Raw genomic sequence first — 21,864 nt, 5'->3', positions numbered from 1 at the left:
GGTGGCAGGGCCTGTTTAGCTGTTCTCACACGTTTGGGCATTTTGGCTTCCAGTAGTGTTTACAGGAAAAGACAGGTTGGCCAAACTGTAATTATTTAAAGGGTAACTTCATTTTTTTTCAACCTGGACCTTATTTTCCTATATTTATGTGTCTAAGTAACTGATGGGATCAAGAATCTTTAAAACCAGTCCAGTATTAAGCAAGACCACTGCAGTCGCCAGTGACAAGACAAGCTACAATGTAAGTCATTGGGCAATTGTGCACCTTCAATTTACGTCCACTAAAAGTGCTTGTTTTGCCACTGGCAGGCTCAGACTATTACAAGTGTCTGACAACATTATGGAAAAGATCCCTACAGTGGTCGACCATTTTGTTAAAGAGTAAGATCCTTTTTGTTTAACATGAAACAGTTCTGAAATCGCTATAGCCAAACCCACCAGACCCCATTTAAATAAGCAGTAATTTTTATCATCGTAAAATACATTTCATTCAAAGTCGATAGAAACAAAATAAAACTATCAAAAGCAGTCTTGGTTCCAACAATCACCACTCTGGTTTGGTTGAAATAAACCCTTAATTCACCCATTTACATGTGGAAATATGCTGGCTCTATACACGCTAAAAGTATTGTTTATTTAAATGGAGTCTGGTGAGATTGGCGACGGTGATTTCGGAGCTGTTTTTGGTTAAACAAAAATGATCTTACTCTAACAAAAAGGTCTATCTCTGTAGAGATTCTTTCCAAAATTTTGTCTGTGACTTAGAATAATAATCAGTGGCAAAAAAAATTTTGACGATATACATTTGCCCTATAGGATCACATTGCAGCCTGGTTCGCAGCGGCCGGTTACAGCATTCTCGCTCAATACTGGACCAATTTTAAAGATTTCTTTTTCACATCAGTCACTCAAATTAACCTTTAACAAATGGCCTTTGAGCAGAAGCAATAGGGCATAGCGTATCTTCTGCCACTTATTTTCATTAAGGGTATTAGCTGATGTGGTAAATTGTAAATGTCTGTTGAAATTCAATTCAATGTTACTAAGTGTGTGACACCTACATTACTGCATTTTAATATCAAACAAATTATTCTTTAGTAGTTCTGAAGAAGATTATAACACAAACAGATCTAAGAACAGCCCAGAAGTCAATCTGCCATTGGCTGCCACAGGGACAAACATGTTCACCCAACTGGATTCTGTACAATGAATACATTATCTTGATGTTGAGCTGTAGGGTTTTGGCACTGCAGTGGCTGGCATTAAGTATTCCTCTGTTAATGTTTTGGCACTTTCAAGATTTCCTCTGCTGTCTCTCGCTGTTGCTGGCTAATGAAACTAAAGAAAGCTGCTGGCAAATCAAAAGCAATTAGGCAAACCCAAAAGAAAAGTGTTAGCCAAAGGAAACAAAAGTTAAAGGAAGCTGAAAGAAAGACAATTTCCCCAAAGATAAACCATTGGCACCTTTGAGAAATCAAATAAACCATGCGTTAAATCAAAACCCAAATCAGAAAATATTACTTAAAAAAAATCAGGAAAAAAATGGATTAGTTTGGAAATGCATTTAAATGAAAACAAGCAACTGCATATGAAACAATCAATCCATTCACAAGTGTTTTGATACCGTCAATTTAACACCAACATTACTATTCATGAATAATAATGTCCCTTGTGGTGCTGCTACTATGTGAATGTAATCATAATCTATTACTTTTTACAAATACAGATTCATTATATGAGCTTTGTTGAATGTGAATAACTCAGTTATTAACACCTATGTTGTGACTAAACCCGCCATCTGCAGACTTACCTCCCTGCTCGTCCAACATAACCAAAGTCCTGATGCCGGCATCTTTGCTCTATTCCCCGAAGACAGCCAGGTAGAAAGGGAAGGAGGGAGGGAGGACAGATACAATGAAGCAGAAGTCAGTAATGAGGCTACAACAGCTTAGGGAATCAGTGGCTACCGAAACATATGAGCTGCCATAAACAATTTCCCTGTTCCCCACATTTTCCTTTTCCACCAGAAACTATTTTTTTTTTTTGTGCAACTTGGAAAACTATCGATTTCTTCACTGTTCTTTCTCATTATTTTGCGTTCTTTTATATTGGATTCTTATGCTGTAGTAAAACAATTTAACATTATGATACCCTGGGATCATTTTTTTTCCTTTCTCCTAAAACAACAAATTAGAATATTTTGCTCCTCCCAATGTCAGCATGTAGGCTGCTATTGATTAGAAGAGGCAAAGGGAATTTTGGCATTACACCTTTAGCATTAAACATGGAAACAGCCCCCCGGAAATTAACACTAATAATGCTGACAGCAAAAGAAGTGTTCTCATTAAAATGGGAACCCTGCCATTTGATTTCCTGGTACAAATGCCACAATTATTAATAACTACCTCTCCTGTCTAAGATTCAGCAGCTGTAGACCTTTAGACTGCGCATTAGAATTGCTTGTAACCTGTCAGGCTGTTCTCATGAACCATTTGTACATCTAGCTACGAAAAGCAGTGCACTGTAATTCATATGTATTCCCTGTATTTATTGCTGTATGCACCCCAATGACTGCCACTGACCCCCTAACCATTTTTCTAATCATAACTAGTCATTGTGGGGTCCTAAACTTATTTGTCGTCACCGCATGACAGTCACAGCCTGGAAATCCAGAGTTCTCGCGAGAGCACAATTTGAATTTGCTCAGCGAGTCACTCTGGCATTCGGTAAAGCGTGTTTTACAGTAACCGCAGCCCAGCTGGCGCGTGCATATGTGACGTCATGAAATCGCCGTAAATATTTATACCAGCGCTGGTGGTCGCGACACTAGTTGCAGTCTACTCCTGAACAGCGGTGGCTCTAACGAGCAAAGGCTACCAACGTGGCTCTTTCTACGGACTAGAAGAAGAAGAAAAAGATAAAACAACGGCAGAACTGGCAGCAGCATTGCCGTCAATGTCGATTTGATTCAATGACCTACTTTGTCGGATCAAGCCTTTCATTCACCATAAAAGAACTCATCTTAACCCAGTAAGTTTACAAGAGAGACTTGCAGTCACTCTGAGAGTCCTGGTATCCGGTTGTCGGCGAACTCGTTCAGGACTCCTTTTTCCGCTGTTGTGAAGAGCAAGCGCCGTACGACGTGCCGCCCGACGCCGGCCAATTGGCGCCGCATTTATTATGATTTTTATGGTGGCGCGCGTACCGAACATACCGTCGTACGTTTAATGATGCTCATTAACTATACACTGGTAGCCGAGCTGCACCAATCACATTGGTGTATCTGATATAGACGGGCCAGAGGCGAGCTAAACAGATGACAACCTTTTTAATCTACCTGTTAGCTCCGCTGGTAGCTAAGAGTATGGGGCTGTGGATACGTGGCCCCGTTTATTGTTGTGATTGGTCGTAGTGTTATCCAATTGCGTACAGTGAGCTTTTCAAATGCATGCTTGGTGCCGCCCCTGAAGTTGGACCATTTTCATTACTTAATGCCAGACCCTTAATCTTTCGGATTTGGGTCTGGATTTCCAGGCTATGACAGTCACCTTTTGTCGGCTAAAGTATAAATGTAAAGACTGCTAAACTTCACTGTCATGTGACCGCTCATCATGTGACTGGCCCCTTCAACAGAGGGTTAAAATCTCCAACAGAGGGTTAGGGACCCCCAGAGTTACTGCAGAGGGGCACCAGATTATTTAATTAAGTTTTTAAAAAATGAAAATGTCTTATCATGAATCAAACATATTATAGGCAAATATTTATCAGCCTATTTGTGATTCACTGAGCCACATGTATGTTAACATTAAAACATGATAAAAAAAAATTAAAAAATCATGCCAACAATTACTTAAATTGCTTAGTATTCTTTGCACAAAAAAGGTATGTATAAAAGCTTTAGGCTCTCCTACACGTTATTGTAGGCCCAGTTTAATATGCAACTTCATTTTATACAATATATGTAGTAGGGGGTCCCTGCTCCATCTCTTTTTCAGGTAAGGGGTCCTTGGCTTCAAACACTTTGAAAATCCCTGTCGTAGGATATCATACAAATTGTTGTCCATAGGTATCATACAAACTTGTTCATGAGAATGTGTTGAACCTGTAAGTAAGACTGTTTTTCTTTTTGCCCAGATTTCAAATGTATGTTGGTCTTCTTTCATCCTTCACGTTTTCATTTTAAATTCTTCCCGACTGTGAGCCAGCTGAACAGCTGAGCCTGCATGAGTGCAACAGTAAAGCTATTAGTCACTGATAGACTGGGTTGACTACAGGTTTTGAAGCTGTTAGAAAGAGGCGGAGGATAGGCGACACTTGCTTATACGCAACTCTCATAGTCCCTCTCTGCTTCTTAGAAATGCAGCACCGCCGCACTAAGATGTGGCACCTGGTTCGGCCTGATAGGCATAAATAAGATTATGGTGTGTCAGAGTACACACACACACTTGAATGCACGAATGCAATTACACTCATCCCCCCCTGCCTCATCAGCAGTTTGGGAGGAAAGCCATATTGATGTCTGAGAGGCGAGCGGGGACCAATAAAGAAACTCTGGTGTATAAATTATTCTGTAATTCAGCAAGCCTCAGTCCAAGAGAAATCCCAAAGTAGTCGAAATATGTCCCGAGGGACTCTAGCAAGGAATAATCAACCATGATCCCATACAGGAATGGGGGTGGTTCAATGCAGATTCCTCATTCAAATCAGGTGGATGGATTCTTACATTTTGGCACACACAGTAGGTTGCAAATTTGCACGACTTTTGTGTACGTCAAATTATGTATTAGAAATCATAATTAGATTGTTTGTGATAGATCACAGTTACAGGTTAAAGATGTAGTTGCATCATGAAAGGATTCTAACTGACCCAAAGGCAACCTCAGGGTGTGCATTGATTGGAAGAAAAGAAACAGACTAACTATTTATTTAGAAAAAAAACTAGTTAACTAGTTAATCACGATTAAAAACGTAAATCGATTGACAGCCCTAATAGATATACTGTATATGGTGATAACCGCATATGAAGCAATCTCCCGGCCTGCAGCACAGAGGCAGGGTGGGGCTGTGGGTGAGATATGGCGACGGAGGATCAATGTGACCTTGAGATCTGCACCGAGAGCTTGTCAGACGCCCCCCACCCCCCTCCCCCCCAGCTGTCCACACTGTCTCCCTGTTATTTCCCCCTTGCATCCATCTCTGCTGTCTGCTTGTTGGCGCGTCACTCTCAGCGTTTCTGTTCCTCTTTCTCATTGTCTTTCACTCCCAGCATTATTTATTGGCCTGAATGTTACATGGGCAAATAAGAAAAATCTACGGAGTCCGTGCATGCGTGTGTTGTATTCTCGTGGTCACTCGGTTGACTCATGGTTCACTCAGACCTGCCTGACAAAACTAATGGATTCAAGCACTTAGAGCAGAGAAATCCTTTGTTTGTTTAAAGGTGCCGTAGGTAGGATTGTGAAGATCCAGAAATTTGAACATCGACAACTTCTCAGTCCCTCCCCCCTTTCCGCTAAAGCCCAAAACGGTCTCCTAAGCCCCTCCCCCCACAAGGTAGAATGAATGCGTGTGCATGAGCAGTGATTGACACGCTTTTTTTTTTTTAAATGACCTGCTTCATGTAGTTCTACTGGAACATAGGGTCAGTTTCAGCAAATATGACAGAAAGTTAGTTTTTTTTTTAAGTTTAGTCTTACCTACTGCACCTTTAAGCGAAATGTAGAAATCAATGAGGTTACCTGACCCGAAAGTAGTCTGTCTGCCTCTGGCTAAATGACAGCTGGCAGCCAAGGGCGTAAGTTTTGTTTCAACATTTGACGGAACACATTTGAAGTGGCGAGTCGGGGAGAAACTGAAGCAAGAAAACTGAGCATTAAACACTTAATTTCCTGCATTCTGGTGAATTTTTATTCACCAATTTCTGCTTCTTTTGCATCAATTTATGTAAAGAAAAGGTGACAATTCAAAATATAAAAATGTAATGGATTACAGGCATTCTGTATTGCTTTCAAACCTATTTATATTCCTTAAAATCTACTTTTCTCATTTATTGTTTCTCATTATATGTGATTCACTCTTCCCTCCTCTTTTGTGTCTTTTGTGCACACATGCAGCACGGACGCAGCGCGGCACGTCTGCCACAGCATGCATACAGCAGAGCTCGTCCATTTTAATCACCATGGAAGGAAGCTGCGCTGCTCTTTGCAGAGACAGTGGTCTGGATCAACGGGAGTACAATTCCAGGATAAAGCCTGACATGTCATGCTCTCTGTGTGTTGCCGTTCTCAAAATCCATTCGTTTCAGGAAACAACAAAAGTGTTTGAGCTAGCAAGCTACACCCTGAAAATGGAAAGTTTTGAAGAAACTGGATTGGATTGTGCAACAAGGCAGGCCTGCTTGGTTCGTTCGGGGAATGATTGTAAAGATTCACAAAGAATATGTTTACGGCATGTACTCTCTAACTGGGACGTTTTGGGACCAATTGGGTTGGATTTGCTTTAGACACACGCATTTAGATACACTGGTAACAGCAAATTACGTCTAACCATGTATCCAGCTAATTTAAATAGCTCACGTTACTGTATTTTGTTGTAACTTTAAAGAAGATTTATTGAAGAATTAATGTATGTGGTGTTTTCTTTTGCGGGGTGAAAATAATTAATCAAAACCAGTTCCTTTCTGATACTATTCCGCAGAGCCACCGTCGCTGCGTCTGGAGCAAGACGATTGGGATTGGTTTAACGAAATGCAAAACAACCCAGAATGTATGTATGGTGTAGCTAGACCTTTTACTTAGTTTGGTTAGACTAGTCTATATCCACGACGTTCCACTTCCGGGATTGCTCAGTTGCTGCTGGAAATTTCGACGTATGTCCTACTTTTCGGTAGGATGTCCTTTACCTTCCACTTGCTTTTAGTTGGAATTCTAAACTCCGGTGGATTTCTGAGGACTATGGTTGACTGCTCCTCAGATCTCTGCAGGGTAAATCCAGACAGCTAGCTAGACTATCTGTCCAATCTGAGTTTTCTGTTTTGCACGACTAAAACAACTTTTGAACGTACACATGTTCCACCAAAACAAGTTCCTTCCCGAGGCTATTTTGCAGAGACACCATGGCGCCGTCCGGCGCTTAGCACCACCCAAGATGATTGTGATTGGTCTAAAGAAATGGCAACAAACCAGAGCACGTTTTTCTCCCATCACGTAATGCTGTGTGGATAAGCCAGACCCTCCTCCGCAAATAAATTACTTAATTACTTTTTAGTAATTACTAATTAGTTAAGATAAGGAAAAGGTTAAAATCAGATGCTACTTCACTTCCGGTTACACACATGACGCAGAACGTGACGTAGCTCCGTTTATTCCGTAAAGTTAGAAAAAAATCTCGCTTTTTTACTTTTATTTTTAAATGGGACCCCAACCTCCTGTACCTCCTCTTATACTTCATCATCTTACTTTTTGCTTTGCTCCCGTAATAATTACTACAGCCACTAAGGGGCTATAGTAACTACTGTAACTATAAACGTCAATATAGATCGTAATTGCGGCTTGAACAAATCAATTATGTGGGCCTTTTTTCGGGGGAGGACAGTCTCGAATTCCTTGACAGTAACCAAATTAAATGGCCTCGTAGCTGTAATATTCAAACTACTACACTAAACAGTAAGAATTTAATTAGGTAATAGGCTTAATTTTCAGGGGGGGTGAGGGGGTTACAACCCCACCAATAATCAAAACTGGTCAGTGAACCCCCCCCCCATTTTTTTTTTATTTCCTTCACATAAATAAAGACATTTGCACCATGAATTGATGCAGAAAAATTCACCAGAATGCAAGAGATGTGTTTGACGCTTACATTTTCAATTCTGCTCAAAAGTGGAGATCTCAACCCCCCCCCCAATGTTGAACCCAAAGTTACGCCCTTGGGGTGCTGCATTTTTCTCTTTTCAATGAAGTTCCCAGATTATGATGTTTTTTCTGCAATTTTTTTGATAGTACATATATCAGCCTGTCCTGCACATAGAAGAACTTTGCCCAGAGTGTATCTGAGACATGACAGACTTCCAGTGTCTATATAATAATTTGCTCTCACTATGTCATAATTTTGTCTCAGATTCTATTAATAAATTCAAAGTGTTATTGGGTTTTTCTTACCTCTTCCACCAGTTGCAGCATGCGACGAGTGCTCTCCAGAGACTGTGGAAAAAGAAAAGATACAGTTCATTTCCATTTGAGATGACACGACAGATTCCAAACCACTGCAGCCATCACAAAAGGGAAGCAGCACTGTTTGACATCAAGAGCATAAATAAATCGAGTCTTCCTGGGGTACCGCAGGGGAAAAAAATCACAATCTTGTCTACAGTAAGCATGTTTATTGAATTACACATAAGCGAGCTTGCATCACAGCAAAGTGGAATCAATTTGAACAATCAGCGGGACACAAAGAGGTTTATCGACATCAACTGGACATGAACTCACAGGGACACACTGTCTGCTCCGGCTATTGAACACGCCTGACCTCGTGATGGGAATTTTGAACCAAACTGTAACAGTGACTGATTTCTGGAGTTTATTTTTAGGCTGTCAATCAATTGAATGCTTCGGAGCTGCAAAGATCAATCAAATAATCAATGAGTCATCAACTATTAAACTAATCGCCATCTCTTTTGGTAATCGATTAATCAGAATGAGTAGATAAAATGTCTCTGATTCCAGCTTCTTAAATGTGAATATTTTCTAGTTTCTTACCTCCTCTGTGACAGTAAACTGAATATCTTTGAGTTGTGAACGAAACAAGACATTTGAGGATGTCATGGTAGGCTTTGGGAAAACACTGATCCACATTTTTTTTTACCACGTTCTGAGATTTTATAGACCAAACAACAAATCGTTTAAGCGAGAAAATAATCGACAGGGTAATCGCCAATGAAAATAATCGTTGGTTGCAGCCCTAGAATGTTCACAATGATTTGGATATGAGATCAAAACTAAATAGCTTTCAAGCATTCTGAGATCTACAGTAGTAACTCATCAGTGAGTTACTTTGGGTGGCGGTAGCTCAGTTCGTAGGGCGCTGGGTTGGGAACCAGACGGTTGCTGGTTCAAGTCTCTGTCGGACTGGAGTGTGGAGTGGTAGCTGAAGAGATGCCAGTTCACCTCCTCGGCACTGCTTCCCCCAACCGCTCAGGGCACTGGGCCAGCCCACTCCCTCTGACATCTCTATTTGTGCATGAATAGGTCCTGAATGTGTGTTTGTGTATTTCAGGCCTGTGTGTAGTGATTTCAAACAAACAGAGTATTGTAATTTCCCCACAGGAGATCAATAAAAACTATAAATTAAATTAAATTAATCAAGAATACAGCAGCACTGCCAATCAAACATAACTCTGGTAATAAAATGCTTTGATCCCCCCTCTCTTTCCATTTCTCCTGGATGTGTATTATTAGCCTGTGTATTGATAGATATGTAGCTGCACGTTCTAATTCCCTCTCTAAGAAGCGTGTGGCTGCAGAGCACAGCTTGCGAGCTAGAGCTCGGCAGGGACGGCGCTCTGTGATATCTCGTCCTCTTTACAATGACACAGCTTGGCATCTCTGTGCTCGCTGCGAGTACAGCTGATCCCCGGAGCGGTGCGGGCTACAGAAAGGGGTCTGGCAAAGGACTCCAACCCTCTTTCTCTTCTTCCTTCTATTTCACCCGTTTTCCTTATTCTCATCCTTCTCTTTTCATCTGAAGTCAAGCAACCAGAATACCCCATGCACTGGCATTTTGTGTTCACTGACGGCAGAAATGGCCCCTATATGAGCTACTCTCCTCTCTGACAGCTCGTGTAAGTCTTTGCAACAGAGGTAAAAACTGTTATTCTGACGCCGCCATTTTGTGCATGCCCTATGTTCACATATGTGTGTGTGTGTTTAATATTCTGCTCAGCTATGCCAGTGTGAGTCAGATGTGAAGCTGGAGGGGGCGTGGGCTTATCTGTTCCGGGCCATGACTGAGACTTTCTCTCTCTCTCTCTTACTGATGTTGACACACACACACACACACACACATAGTGCGTCTCACTATCTTTTTGGGGACCCTAGCCCCTTACCCTAACCTTAACCATCACAACTAAATGCCTAACCTTAACCCTTACCCTCACCCTAACCATAACCTAATTCTAACCCTAATCCTAAAACCAAGTCTTAACCCTCAAACAGCCCTTTAATGTTGTGGGGTCCAGCATTTTGGCCCCACAAAGCTGTCGGGACCCCACAAGTATGACTCCTGGTTTTTGGATCCAACAAATGTAGTTAAACGAGAACACACACACACACACACACACACACATACTCACAGCTCATGCACATTCCTTAAGATAAACACGGACACACTCGCACAATTAGCTTTGCAAATTCACGCTCATGATTGCACAGATTGGTGTCAGGTGCACTCACACACACAAACACACACACTCAAGATAGTGACGTGCAGTGTTATGTAAAGTCAGATGATGCTGGACTCTCCTATTACCTTCACAGAAACACACACACACACACACACACACACACACACACACAAACAGCCACAGCCCGAGGCAGACAATAACATGGTGCTGTGTGAATTCAAGGACTGAGCTACATCTGTGACTATTTTTGAACATTTTGAGCTTAGGGTATAAAACATCCCACACGCAACGAGAATGCAGTTAAAAGTCTTGCTTGATTGAAATAGCTTTTAGATTTGGACAATTTAAAATGGGCATATTTTTGTTAAAAACAGTCGCTATTGTATGAATATTTACCCTATGCTGTATATTTATGCTCCAAATTCTTAGTTTGTCATGTTTTAACACTAGAACCACCAAACCCAACACCCAGGAGCACCTGTATCCTTTTGAAATAGGACATTAACACATCATCAGGCTCCATCTTTATAGAAGCAAGGACAGGACACAAATACGCAGCCAGGTCGCTTATCTTGCAGCTCAAACCCACACAAAACTGATATATTCTTAGCAGTGTAAAATGTGCTATTTTGCTATTTCTATTTTTAGAAAATATATTTTTAAGGCTGCCACCCGATGCAGTAATATTTGCGCTGTGTCTTACAGTTCAGTACACAAAGTCTCTAATATTATTGTGAGCAGCTCTTGCAAAAATAATTGTTTTAATGACAAAACACCGTCTACTTGGTTGCATCTCATGCTGTTTTGAGTTGTAAGCAGTGTATAACCTGCAGTGTAAAACATAAAAGGCAGGAAACACATATTGAAACGCATTGTAATCAATTTCAGCATTTTTATTTTGGCAAGTAAAAAAAATGGTAAAAATAATCGCTTGTGCAAATGATTACATTATCACATTTTGTCAAACAAAATAACAAAAGTTAGTGCCCTCAGCATTTCTATTTGTCTCTCCAGCTCTCCCATGCGCGGTGTGTCTTTCAGTTCAATGGTCACATAACATTCCATGTGATTGCACACATCCACACCAACTTATTGAACTAATCCAATTTAGAACAGCTAGTGTTTGGTTCAAATAAGTCACTTAAATAACATTCCTGATGTTATTATAGCGTACAGCGCACCCATGGGACTCCCTGACGGGACACAACTTTTAAAGTGATACAGAAAGCGTGATTAGTTTTGCTCTCATTTCTGATATTTATACATATAAAAGGATAAATACTGTGGGCCTATATACCTTAGTGTTTTTGTAAATACCTTAAGTAATTATAAGTGCTTGTGAATGAATATTAGCGTGCAAATTATAATAATGTTCCATTCATTGTCTCATTGCACTGTACGGCCATCATGCAAATGCATCAAATTTGTTGTTGGCCAATGTTAATCGGTGCTTCTCCTGGCGACTTAAGGGGGGCATTTTTGAGAAAAACAACGCCGAAAACCCCTCTTTTGGGTTTTCTAAATGTCCTTCTATCATTATGACAATATAGGAATGTGCAGAATAAGTATTAAGGAAAAGTTGGGGCAGGAGGGAAATAATATTTCAAATTTGTGAATCACAACGTTAAATGGCATGGGCTATGGCGGTTCTAGTGTTAAGATCTGCCATTTCAAAGTCTCGCTCATGTACTGTACGCTACATGTGCTTTTCATTTGAATGCGTATGAATGTGCTCGAGTCCAGTCTCTGGGAGTAAGTACGCATAAGTGCGCGTGTCGTCATGTCTGTGCGCCATCACAACTGAAACCAGCGTGATGCAGCGAGCGCCTTGTTCTCACCTCATCTGCCAGCTGGTCGGCACGTTGCTGCATGTCTGACAGCTCATTGCGCATGTCTGCGTCATCTGCCATGGCTGCTGGATGTGGGGGGTGGAGAAGGTCTCCAACAGGGAAGAGAAGATCCTAGTGAGGAATCGGGGAAGGCTGGAAAAGAGACCAAACAGAAGAAAAGGACGGATGAGGAATAATCAGTCTCAGTAAATAGTAAATAATTGGACATTTGACTATGGAAATAGAAAGGAGCTAGCTTTTGGCATTTGGAAAGTCAACAATTTGTCTATATCTGTGTTGTGAAACAATCCCATCTGGATTGTTTTGTGGTTTGAGTTCAATCATCTATTGGCTTGACCCCCTGTGAGTAGATTCTGAAAGAAGTGACGAGATCTCGGAGAACAATGAGATGAGACACACAGGTATATACATATTTTCAATACAATACATTCATTTAGATGACGTGTAGTATGAAGGTAAATATGGTGCAAAACGTGAGAGCTTGTAGAATACAATGTGAGAACTTGCAGAACAAAAAAATTTAACTTGTATTTTAAAATTTGCACTTGTAAAATAAAAATTTGCACTTGTAAAATAAAAATTTGCACTTGTAAAATAAAAATTTGCACTTGTAAAATAAAAATGTGCACTTGTAAAATAAAAATTTACACTTGTAAAATAAAAATTTGCACTTGTAAAAATTATTGGCCTCTTGTGGGGCAGCAGAAACAAACATCAGTTACATATTATCGCCTCATAAAGTCAATAATAATTGCAACAATTTGTAACACCTTTCACATACATGTAGTATATGTAGAATGATCCATTGTGAATATGAAAATATTGACTATAGCTGCTTTAAACTATGAAAAAGAAAAGAAAAGAAAATGCATTTAAGCTCCACTTAGCAACAGTAGACAATTAGAGAGCAGGGGGAAAAAAATCACACAAACATAGTCTTGATTTGCTTATCAAGATTTAATGTTTAAAATATTGTGTTTCTGTCTACCTGACAAATTGTGTTTTTCCATTCTGACTTGTCACCAACACCAACCTATATGGGAGTCAGAGCATACACTGGGCTTGTCTGTACTTTGCTTGAAATAGGTTCCTACAGTTTTATATGCGGGGGTGAGAGCCGTGACCCTCCAAAACAACGGGCCAAAAGAGACGAAAACCCCTGTACAGCTGCGGTTTGCTGTTGATTCTCAGTGGAAGTGGCACTACTAGTGGTCCTGTCATATTACAGTCATTTGATTCAGTGTTAATGTCAAAAATATCACTTTAAACACACATTTGTTTTATTTACCTGAGATTGTGCATAAAATATGTCGCTCCAGTCGCTTTAGTCTAACAGCCAATGATTCATGATTATTCAGCCCTGGTAAAAGGCCAATTATTGCCCTAGGATTACCACTTAGCCAGAAAGCTATGGAGAGGTATTAGATTTGATTCTTAAGGCGTTTAAATCATTTGGATCCTAGTTTGTAAGGATGTCATTTGGCAATATCCACTGATAATCTCTAACAAATCTGACACATGACAAGTTATTTTAATGATCATCTTTAGAGTTCGCTCCCAGTAATCCTACATCTAGAGATGCCCGAGTGTTTGGTTTGTGATGCTAGTCTCTGATGACCTACAGATGGGAGGAAAGGTTCACAGATAAAGGGCTAACAGGCTGTATATGTCTCTCTGTGGCTAATCCTCCAAAATCCCAGTCAACACTGTCTCAGACTGGCATTTCTCCACAAACATCGGTCGCCTACTCCCTTCCCATTCGTTCCCCAACAAACAACCACTGCTGCTGCTGCTTCAGCTTCCTAATCCTCCATTATACAGCCTGCAACAGTTAACAGTTTTGGGAGATAGAAACACCATATCCTCCAATTTCATTTGGCCCATTTTGTCGCATGCTGTGCTCTACGGCTGCACAATATCCTTTTTTTTTTAAATGCGTCACGATATTAGTATATATCGATGACGTTTCACTTCCGGGATTGCTCCGGTGCCGCTGGAAATTCTGCCGGATGTCCCTCAGTTTGGGCCGGAAGTCCATTACCTTCCGCTTTCTTTGTGATGTAATTCTAAACTCCGGTGGATTTATGAGGACTATGTTTAACTGCTCCTCAGATCACTGCAGGGTAAATCCAGACAGCTAGCTAGACTATCTGTCCGATCACATTTTTCTGTTGCACGACTAAAACAACTTTTGAATGTACACGTTTCACCAAAACAAGTTCCTCCCTGCTTAGCACCGCCCATGACAATTCCGATTGGTTTAAAGAAATGGCAATAAACCAGAGCACGTTTTTCTCCCATCTCAGAATGCTGTGTAGACTAGCCAGACCCTCCTCCGCAGCGCTGTGGAGGAAGGTCTGGCAATGCCAGACTATCACGATATGAACTTGCGCAATAAACACATCGCAAAAGGATGCGACGTATTGCGAAAGACACATAGAGATTTTTTGAGTTAGTTGAAAGAGAGTATCAGTAGAAAACTGCACTTTAAAGCGTTACTGTCATTCTTTTTTTAACGGTGCAATTTATGTGCAATTCAATTTGTTCAATAACATGTTGGAAATGATTTCCTTTCGTTTTTTTTTCCATTCAACAAGCAAGTTGTTGTATTTGAGCAGAATACTGAAAGCACCAGAAATGCAGAACCGAGTAAACTTTCATATCTGCAGGCAATAACGTTATCGCGATATTCAACAACGTCATCGTATATATTTTCCTCATATCGTGCAGCCCTACTATGCTCCAACTTTTTTCTCACCCCTCTGGAATACATTTGACATTTTGTACCTTCGGCTTTATTTACTGCGGTTATCCCGGGTGGCTTGATGCCCAGGGGTAGTGAGGCGTGTGTCAGCTTGTCCAAGGCCATCTTGACATAGCATGATGGATGTACTTAAGCTGAAAAGAAATGGGAATTTACAGGATGAATTTCTGTTGGGTTAGTTCATCTGAGTTTGTCTGGAATAAGTCATAACGCAGTTAGCAGATAATATTTCTCTGTTTCTAGAAACTGTTTTTGGCTAATCCTTTAAATTTTCCGTCAACACCGGCCCCGTCTGAGCCTTGAAATTCTTCTGCAAACATTGTCTGCCCGCTGTCTCTGTTCCTCTTTCTAATCCTCCATTTACTGGTACCAACTGTTGTCATTGCTCAGAGAGGTACAGAGAGGAGACCATGAATGTATAATGTGGTGGATTTGAATTCCATCACAACAAAACCATATTTTTGATGCTGTCTGTAGTATCAAATCATAACAAGAGTTATCGCAAGACACTTTACGGATAGGTCTGGACCACACTCTACAACACTTTACAAAGACCCAACAATTCCAACAATTCCCCCAAGAGCAAGCATTTTGTGCAACAGTGCGAGGAAAATCTTAGGCAGAAACCTCGGACAGACCCAGGCTCTTGGTGGGCGCCGGTTGGGACACAAGACACTGATACAGATATACAGATTGTTGTGATAATGTTACATTCCACTCTGTGAGAAGGTTGAAGAAAGTCCTTCTCATCCATGTTATTTGTTTTCCTATCTGTGTGAAGAGACCTTGAGACAATCCTTCCTACCATCCTGACTCTCTTATCTTACTACACTATGAAGGTAAATATGGTGCAAAACGTGAGAGCTTGTAGAATACAATGTGAGAACTTGCAGAACAAAAAAATTGAACTTGTATGTTAAAATTTGCACTTGTAAAATAAAAATTTGCACTTGTAAAATAAAAATTTGCACTTGTAAAATAAAAATGTGCACTTGTAAAATAAAAATTTGCACTTGTAAAAATTATTCACATTTGAAGTCACAAAAAGAAAAAAAACATGAGAGCTTGTAAAAAAAATCTGAACTTGTAAATTGAAATTTGCACTTGTAGAAAAAATATTCACAAATGTGTAGATTGATATTTGCATGAACACAATGACAGCTGCAAACTTGTAATGCAACATTTAGTCATGTACTTTTTTTTTTTTACTCAGGTTGATTTTCCATCACAACCACAACTCCGTGATTACAACCTCTCGAATCTGTCACTGTATGCGCTCTCTCGCATCACAAAGAGGCGAATCTGCGCCTCGACTTTTGCAACACTTGTTGCGATACATTTGGTGCAAAACTAATTTGTACCTGTGGACTTAGGCTGTGGAGCTCTGATCCAACAGAACGGGACAACTCTGTCCGGCTTATTTAGCTATGTCGCATGGAAGCCTGGTTGAATAGCAAGCTAGCGTTAGCTAACTAACCAACCAGCCTGATTCTAAATAAATACCTTTTAAATATCTTAACACTTTTAACAGTCAAACTGAAACACTGGCGGTGAGCTCCAGGTCCTGCAGACGGACCGTCACCAGCGGTTATCGGCCGGTGAGCAACATCGCTATTATTGCCAGAAAGCTTCGCTGCCGACCTCGACCTGCAGTCGGAGCTCAAGGACGAACGGAGAGCCCCGCACCGGTAGCAGCTCACCGCTAGTGTTGGTGGAATAGCAAGCTAGCGTTAGCTAACTAACCAGCTTCTAAATAAATACCTTTTAGTTATCTAAACACTTTAACAGTCAAACTGAAACACTGGCGGTGAGCTCCAGGTCCTGCAGCCGCAGACGGACCGTCATCAGCGGGTAACACGTGCCAAGTTCTGCATCCCTGCCAAGACTTCCATCCATAAGGGGAAATAATGATTTTATAAGGCAAAGTAGCTACTGTTTAATTAAAATGTAGGCTATATACATTCCTTTGTCATGTTCATCAATGATGATTATAATTTTACAACGTTTAGAGACATCAATGTTTTATCAGACTATCATTTCCTTGCTACCTGGGTGCAAATCTCGGCAGCAACGAGGGTTAAGAGATGACGCATTATTCGGCAAAAATGATTGCTGCTGCCCGCGAGGTGGATGTAATTCTGCAGAAGCTATTGTTGCTGCCCAAGCGGGTGCAATGATTGGCAGTGAGGCACAACATCAGCAAAGCAAGCTGTGGTCATGGCCGGGGGATGTGCCGATGCTACCGGGTGCGGGGCTCTCCGTGTCCCGCTGGAGCTCCGACTGCAGGTCGAGGTCGGCAGCGAAGCTTTCTGGCAATAATAGCGATGTTGCTCCGCTGGCCGATACCCGCTGGTGACGGTCCGTCCCGGAAGGACCTCGTCCCCGCCAGTTTTTCAGTTTGACTGTTAAAAAGTGTTAAGATAATTAAAAGGTATTTATTAGATCGACAGGCTGGTTGGTTAGTTAGCTAACGCTAGCTTGCTATTCAACCAGGCCTTCCATGCGACATAGCTAAATAAGCCGGACAGAGTTGTCCCTCATCTGGCGATAGAAACTCTGCTTTCCCGTTCTGTTGGATCAGGAGCTCCACAGCCTAAGTCCACGGGTACAAATTAGTTTTGCACCAAATGTATGCGCAACAAGTGTTGCAAAAGTCGGCAGATCGCCTCTGTGATGGTTGAGAAGCGCAACAGTGACAGAATTGAGAGGTTGTAATCACGGAGTTGTGGTTGTGATGGAAAATCAACCTGAGTAAAAAAAGTACGTATTAAATGTTGCATTACAGGTGCTGTCATTGTGTTCATGCAAATATCAATCTACACATTTGTGAATATTTTTCTACATACTGCAATTTCAATTTACAAGTTCAGATTTTTTACAGCTCTCATGTTTTTTTTTTTTTCTTCAAATGTGTAATAATTTTACAAGTGCAAATTTTTACTTTACAAGTGCACATTTTTATTTTACAAGTGCAAATTTTTTATTACAAGTGCAAATTTTTATTTTACAAGTGCAATGAACACACAAGTTCAAATTTTTTTGTTTTGCGCAAGTTCTCACATTGTATTCTACAAGCTCTTACGTTTGCGCCATATTTACCTTCATAGTGTAGTAAGATAAGAGAGTCAGGATGGTATGAAGGATTGTTCAAGGTCTCTTCACACAGATAGGAAAACGAAAATAACATGGATGAAGGACTTCTGCATACCCTTTTCACAGAGTGGAATGTAACATTATCACAACAATCTGTATATCTGTATCGATGTCTTGTCCAACCGGCGCCCACCAAGAGCCTGGGTCTGTCCGGAGGTTTCTGCCTAAGATTTCTCGCGCGGCTGAAAGGCTTTTTGAAATTGTTGAGTGTTGGACATTGTAAGTGTTGTAGAGTGTGGTCCAGACTTATCCAAGGTTCTGCGATAACTCTTGTTATGATTTGATACTACAGACAGCATCAAAAATATGGTTTTGTTGTGATGAATTCAAATCCACCACATTATACATTCATGGTCTCCTCTCTGTCCTCTCTGGTAATGATAACAGTTGGTACCAGTAAATGGAGGATTAGAAAGAGGAACGAAGTGGCAGAAGACAATGTTTGCAGAAGAAATTTCAAGCTGGCGCGGGCGGGGCGGTGTTGACGATGGAAAATTTAAAGGATTAGCCAAAACAGTTTCTAGAAACAGAGAAATATTTATTGCTACCTGTCTTATGACTTATTCCAGAACTCCAGATGAACTAACCCAACAGAAATTCATCCTGTAAATTCCCATTTCTTTTCAGCTAAGTACATCCATCATGCTATGTCAAGATTGCTTGTACGCTCTCACTGGGCATCAAGCCACCGGAGACAAACGCAGTAAATGCTTGAAGGTACAAAAATGTCAAATGTATTCCAGAGGGTGAGAAAAAGTTGAACATAGTACTGCGAGATATGAGCGATGGCGTTGGAATATCGCGATAACGTTGCCTGCAGATATGTTTACTTGAGGTCCTGCATTTCTATCTTTCAGTATTCTGCTCAAATACAACAACTTACTTGTTGAATGGAAAAAAAAACGAATTTCCAACATGTTTTTATTGAACAAAATTGAATTGCACATAAATTGCACCGTTAAAAAGAATGACAGTAACGCTTTAAAGTGTACGGTTTTCTACTGATACTCAACTCATAAAATCTCTATGTGTCTTTCAATACGTCCGTCACGCGATGTTTTTTAACGAAAGTTCGTGATAGTCTGGCATTGCCGCCTTCCTCACGGCGGCTGCGGAGGAACGTCTGGCTATACACAGCGATTCTGAGATGAAGACGTGTAACCTGGTTTATTGCCATTTCTTTGAAACCAATGCGATTGGCGGTGCTAAGCGGGGAGGAACTTGTTTTTGGTTAAACGTGTACATTCAAAATGGTTTGTGCAGCAACAGAAAAATATATGTTCGACATATAGTCTAGCTAGCTGTCTGAATTCCACTACCGGTGATCTGAGGAGCAGTTAAACATAGTCCTCATAAATCCACGGAGTTTAAATTACATCACAAAGAAACGGAAGGTAATGGCTTCGGTCCAAACTGAGGGACATCCGCAGAATTTCCAGCGGCACTGCACTCGAAGTGAAACGTCATCGGTATATATACGTAATACGCGGCATTAAAAAAGGATATTGTGCAGCCGTAGAACACGGCATGCGAAAAAATGGGCCAAATGAAATTGGAGGATATGGTGTTTCTATCTCCCAAAACTGTTAACTGTTGCAGGCTGTATAATGGAGGATTAGGAAGCGTTTTTTTTTTTTTGAAGCAGCGGGGTTGTTTTAAGAGCAGCAGTTTTGTGGAGAAGGGAGTGGAAGGCGTATCCGATGTTTGTGGAGAAATGCCAGTCTGAGACAGTGTTGACGAGGTTTTTGGAGGATTAGCCACAGAGAGACATATACAGCCTTTATCTGTGAACCTTTCCTCCCATCTGTAGGTCATCAGAGACTAGCATCACAAACCAAACACTCGGACATCTCTAGATGTAGGATTACTGGGGCGGACTCTAAAGATGATCATTAAAATAACTTGTCATGTGCCAGAATTTGTTAGAGATTATCGTGGATATTGCCAAATGACATCCTTACAAACTAGGATCCAAATGATTTAAACGCATAGCAAATCAAATCTAATACCTCTCCATAGCTTTCTGGCTAAGTGGTAATCCTAGGGCAATAATTGGCCTTTAACCAGGGCTGAATCGAATAATGAATCATTGGCTGTTGAACAAAGCGTTTCAGGCGACATATTTTATGCACAATCTCAGGTAATAATAAAACAAATGTGTGTTTAAAGTGATATTTTTGACATTAACACTGAATCAAATGACTGTAATATACAGGACCACTAGTAGTGCCACTTCCAATGAGAATCAACAGCAAACCGGCGCTATGTGAGGTTTTCGTCTCTTTTGGCCCGTTGTTTTTGAGGGGTCACGGCGCTCTCCCCCATATAAAACTGTAGGACCCTATTTCAACGAAAGTACAACCAAGGGCCGTGTAGTGCTGCTGACTCCCATATAGGTTGGTGTTGGTGACAAGTCAGAATGGAAAAACACAATATTGTCAGGTAGACCGAAACACAATATTTTAAACATTAAATCTTGATAAGCAAATCAAGACTATGTTTGTGTTTGTTTCCCCTGCTCTCTAATTGTCTACTGTTGCTAAGTGGAGCTTAAATGCATTTTCTTTTCTTTTCTTTTTCATAGTTTAAAGCAGCTATAGTCAATATTTTCATATTCACAATGGATCATTCTACATATACTACATGTATGTGAAAGGTGTTACAAATTGTTGCAATTATTATTGACTTTATGAGGCGATAATATGTAACTGATGTTTGTTTCTGCTGCCCCACAAGAGGCCAAAAAAATCAGTTAATACAGGCTAAAGGTTCCATATTATGTTTAATGTTCAAAAAACACATTGGTAAATAAAAACAAATAGAGGAACAGCACAGCTAAACAGACCATCCATCTATTTGCAACCCTTGAAAGATTAAAGCACTGTACTCCTAAATGCCATTTTACAAGACACATTGACAGATTAAAGAAAATCCTTCAGATTTACCCAGAGCGGTTCGTGAAATGGTCCCGTTCGAGAATAGTGACCTGTACTCAAATCAATCAATCAAAATAACGTGACCATTTCACGAACTGGCATGAGACCGGGTTGTTGTGTTGCAAATCACCAACAATCGAGCTAGCAAGCTGCACACTGAAAATGGCAAGTTTTGATGAAAATTTGGATCGTTCAACAAGGCAGGCCTGCTTGGTTCTTTTGGTGAATGACTGTAAAGATTTAGAGAATATGTTTACAGCGTTTACAGTCTAACTGGGATGTTTTGGGACCGATTTACAGGGATTGCTGTGGACGAAGTACACATGGTGATACACTAGTGTCCATCTAATTTAAATAGCTCATGTTACTGTACTGTACTTCATTTAATGTTGTATGTGGCATTTTCTTTTGCGAGGTGCAAATATTCCACCAAAACAAGTTCCTTCCCCCAGACTATTTTGCAGAGCCACCGTCGCTGCACTTTCCCAAAACGATTGTGATTGGTTTAAAGAAATGCAAACAACCCGGAGTGTTTTTTTTTCACCTATCCCGGAATGTATGTGTGGTTTAGCCAGACCTTACTCCACAGTGCTATGGAGATAGGTCTGGCAATGCAAGACTAGGTAAAAACTATGTAAAGACTAATCAAGTAAGGAATGAGAGTCTGTGTATCATCTTGGACGGACTTCTTCGCCCACTTGGACATGTCTCATCTCGGTGACTGAGTGAGCAGTCTGGTTGATATTCTGCCTTTGAGGGTCCAAC

The 21,864-nt window shown here is 40.7% G+C and overlaps 1 protein-coding gene across 1 annotated transcript in view; it reads right to left on the bottom strand.

The window, feature by feature from the left end:
• snap25a (synaptosome associated protein 25a) overlaps nucleotides 1–21,864 on the bottom strand; it is a 58,785-nt gene that overhangs the window by 16,363 nt on the left and 20,558 nt on the right. Inside the window, exons 2-4 of the mRNA XM_039781477.1 lie at nucleotides 12,235–12,378; nucleotides 8,157–8,198; nucleotides 1,811–1,859 (exon numbers count right to left, since the gene is read on the bottom strand). Of these exons, the coding sequence (XP_039637411.1) occupies nucleotides 1,811–1,859; nucleotides 8,157–8,198; nucleotides 12,235–12,306 (163 nt within the window). The 5' untranslated portion in view covers nucleotides 12,307–12,378. The remainder of the gene's footprint in view (nucleotides 1–1,810; nucleotides 1,860–8,156; nucleotides 8,199–12,234; nucleotides 12,379–21,864) is intronic.

The sequence above is a fragment of the Perca fluviatilis genome, chromosome 18 (genome assembly GCF_010015445.1).
Source record: "Perca fluviatilis chromosome 18, GENO_Pfluv_1.0, whole genome shotgun sequence".
Lineage (NCBI taxonomy): Eukaryota > Metazoa > Chordata > Actinopteri > Perciformes > Percidae > Perca > Perca fluviatilis.
This window is presented reverse-complemented; position numbering and strand designations above follow the sequence as displayed.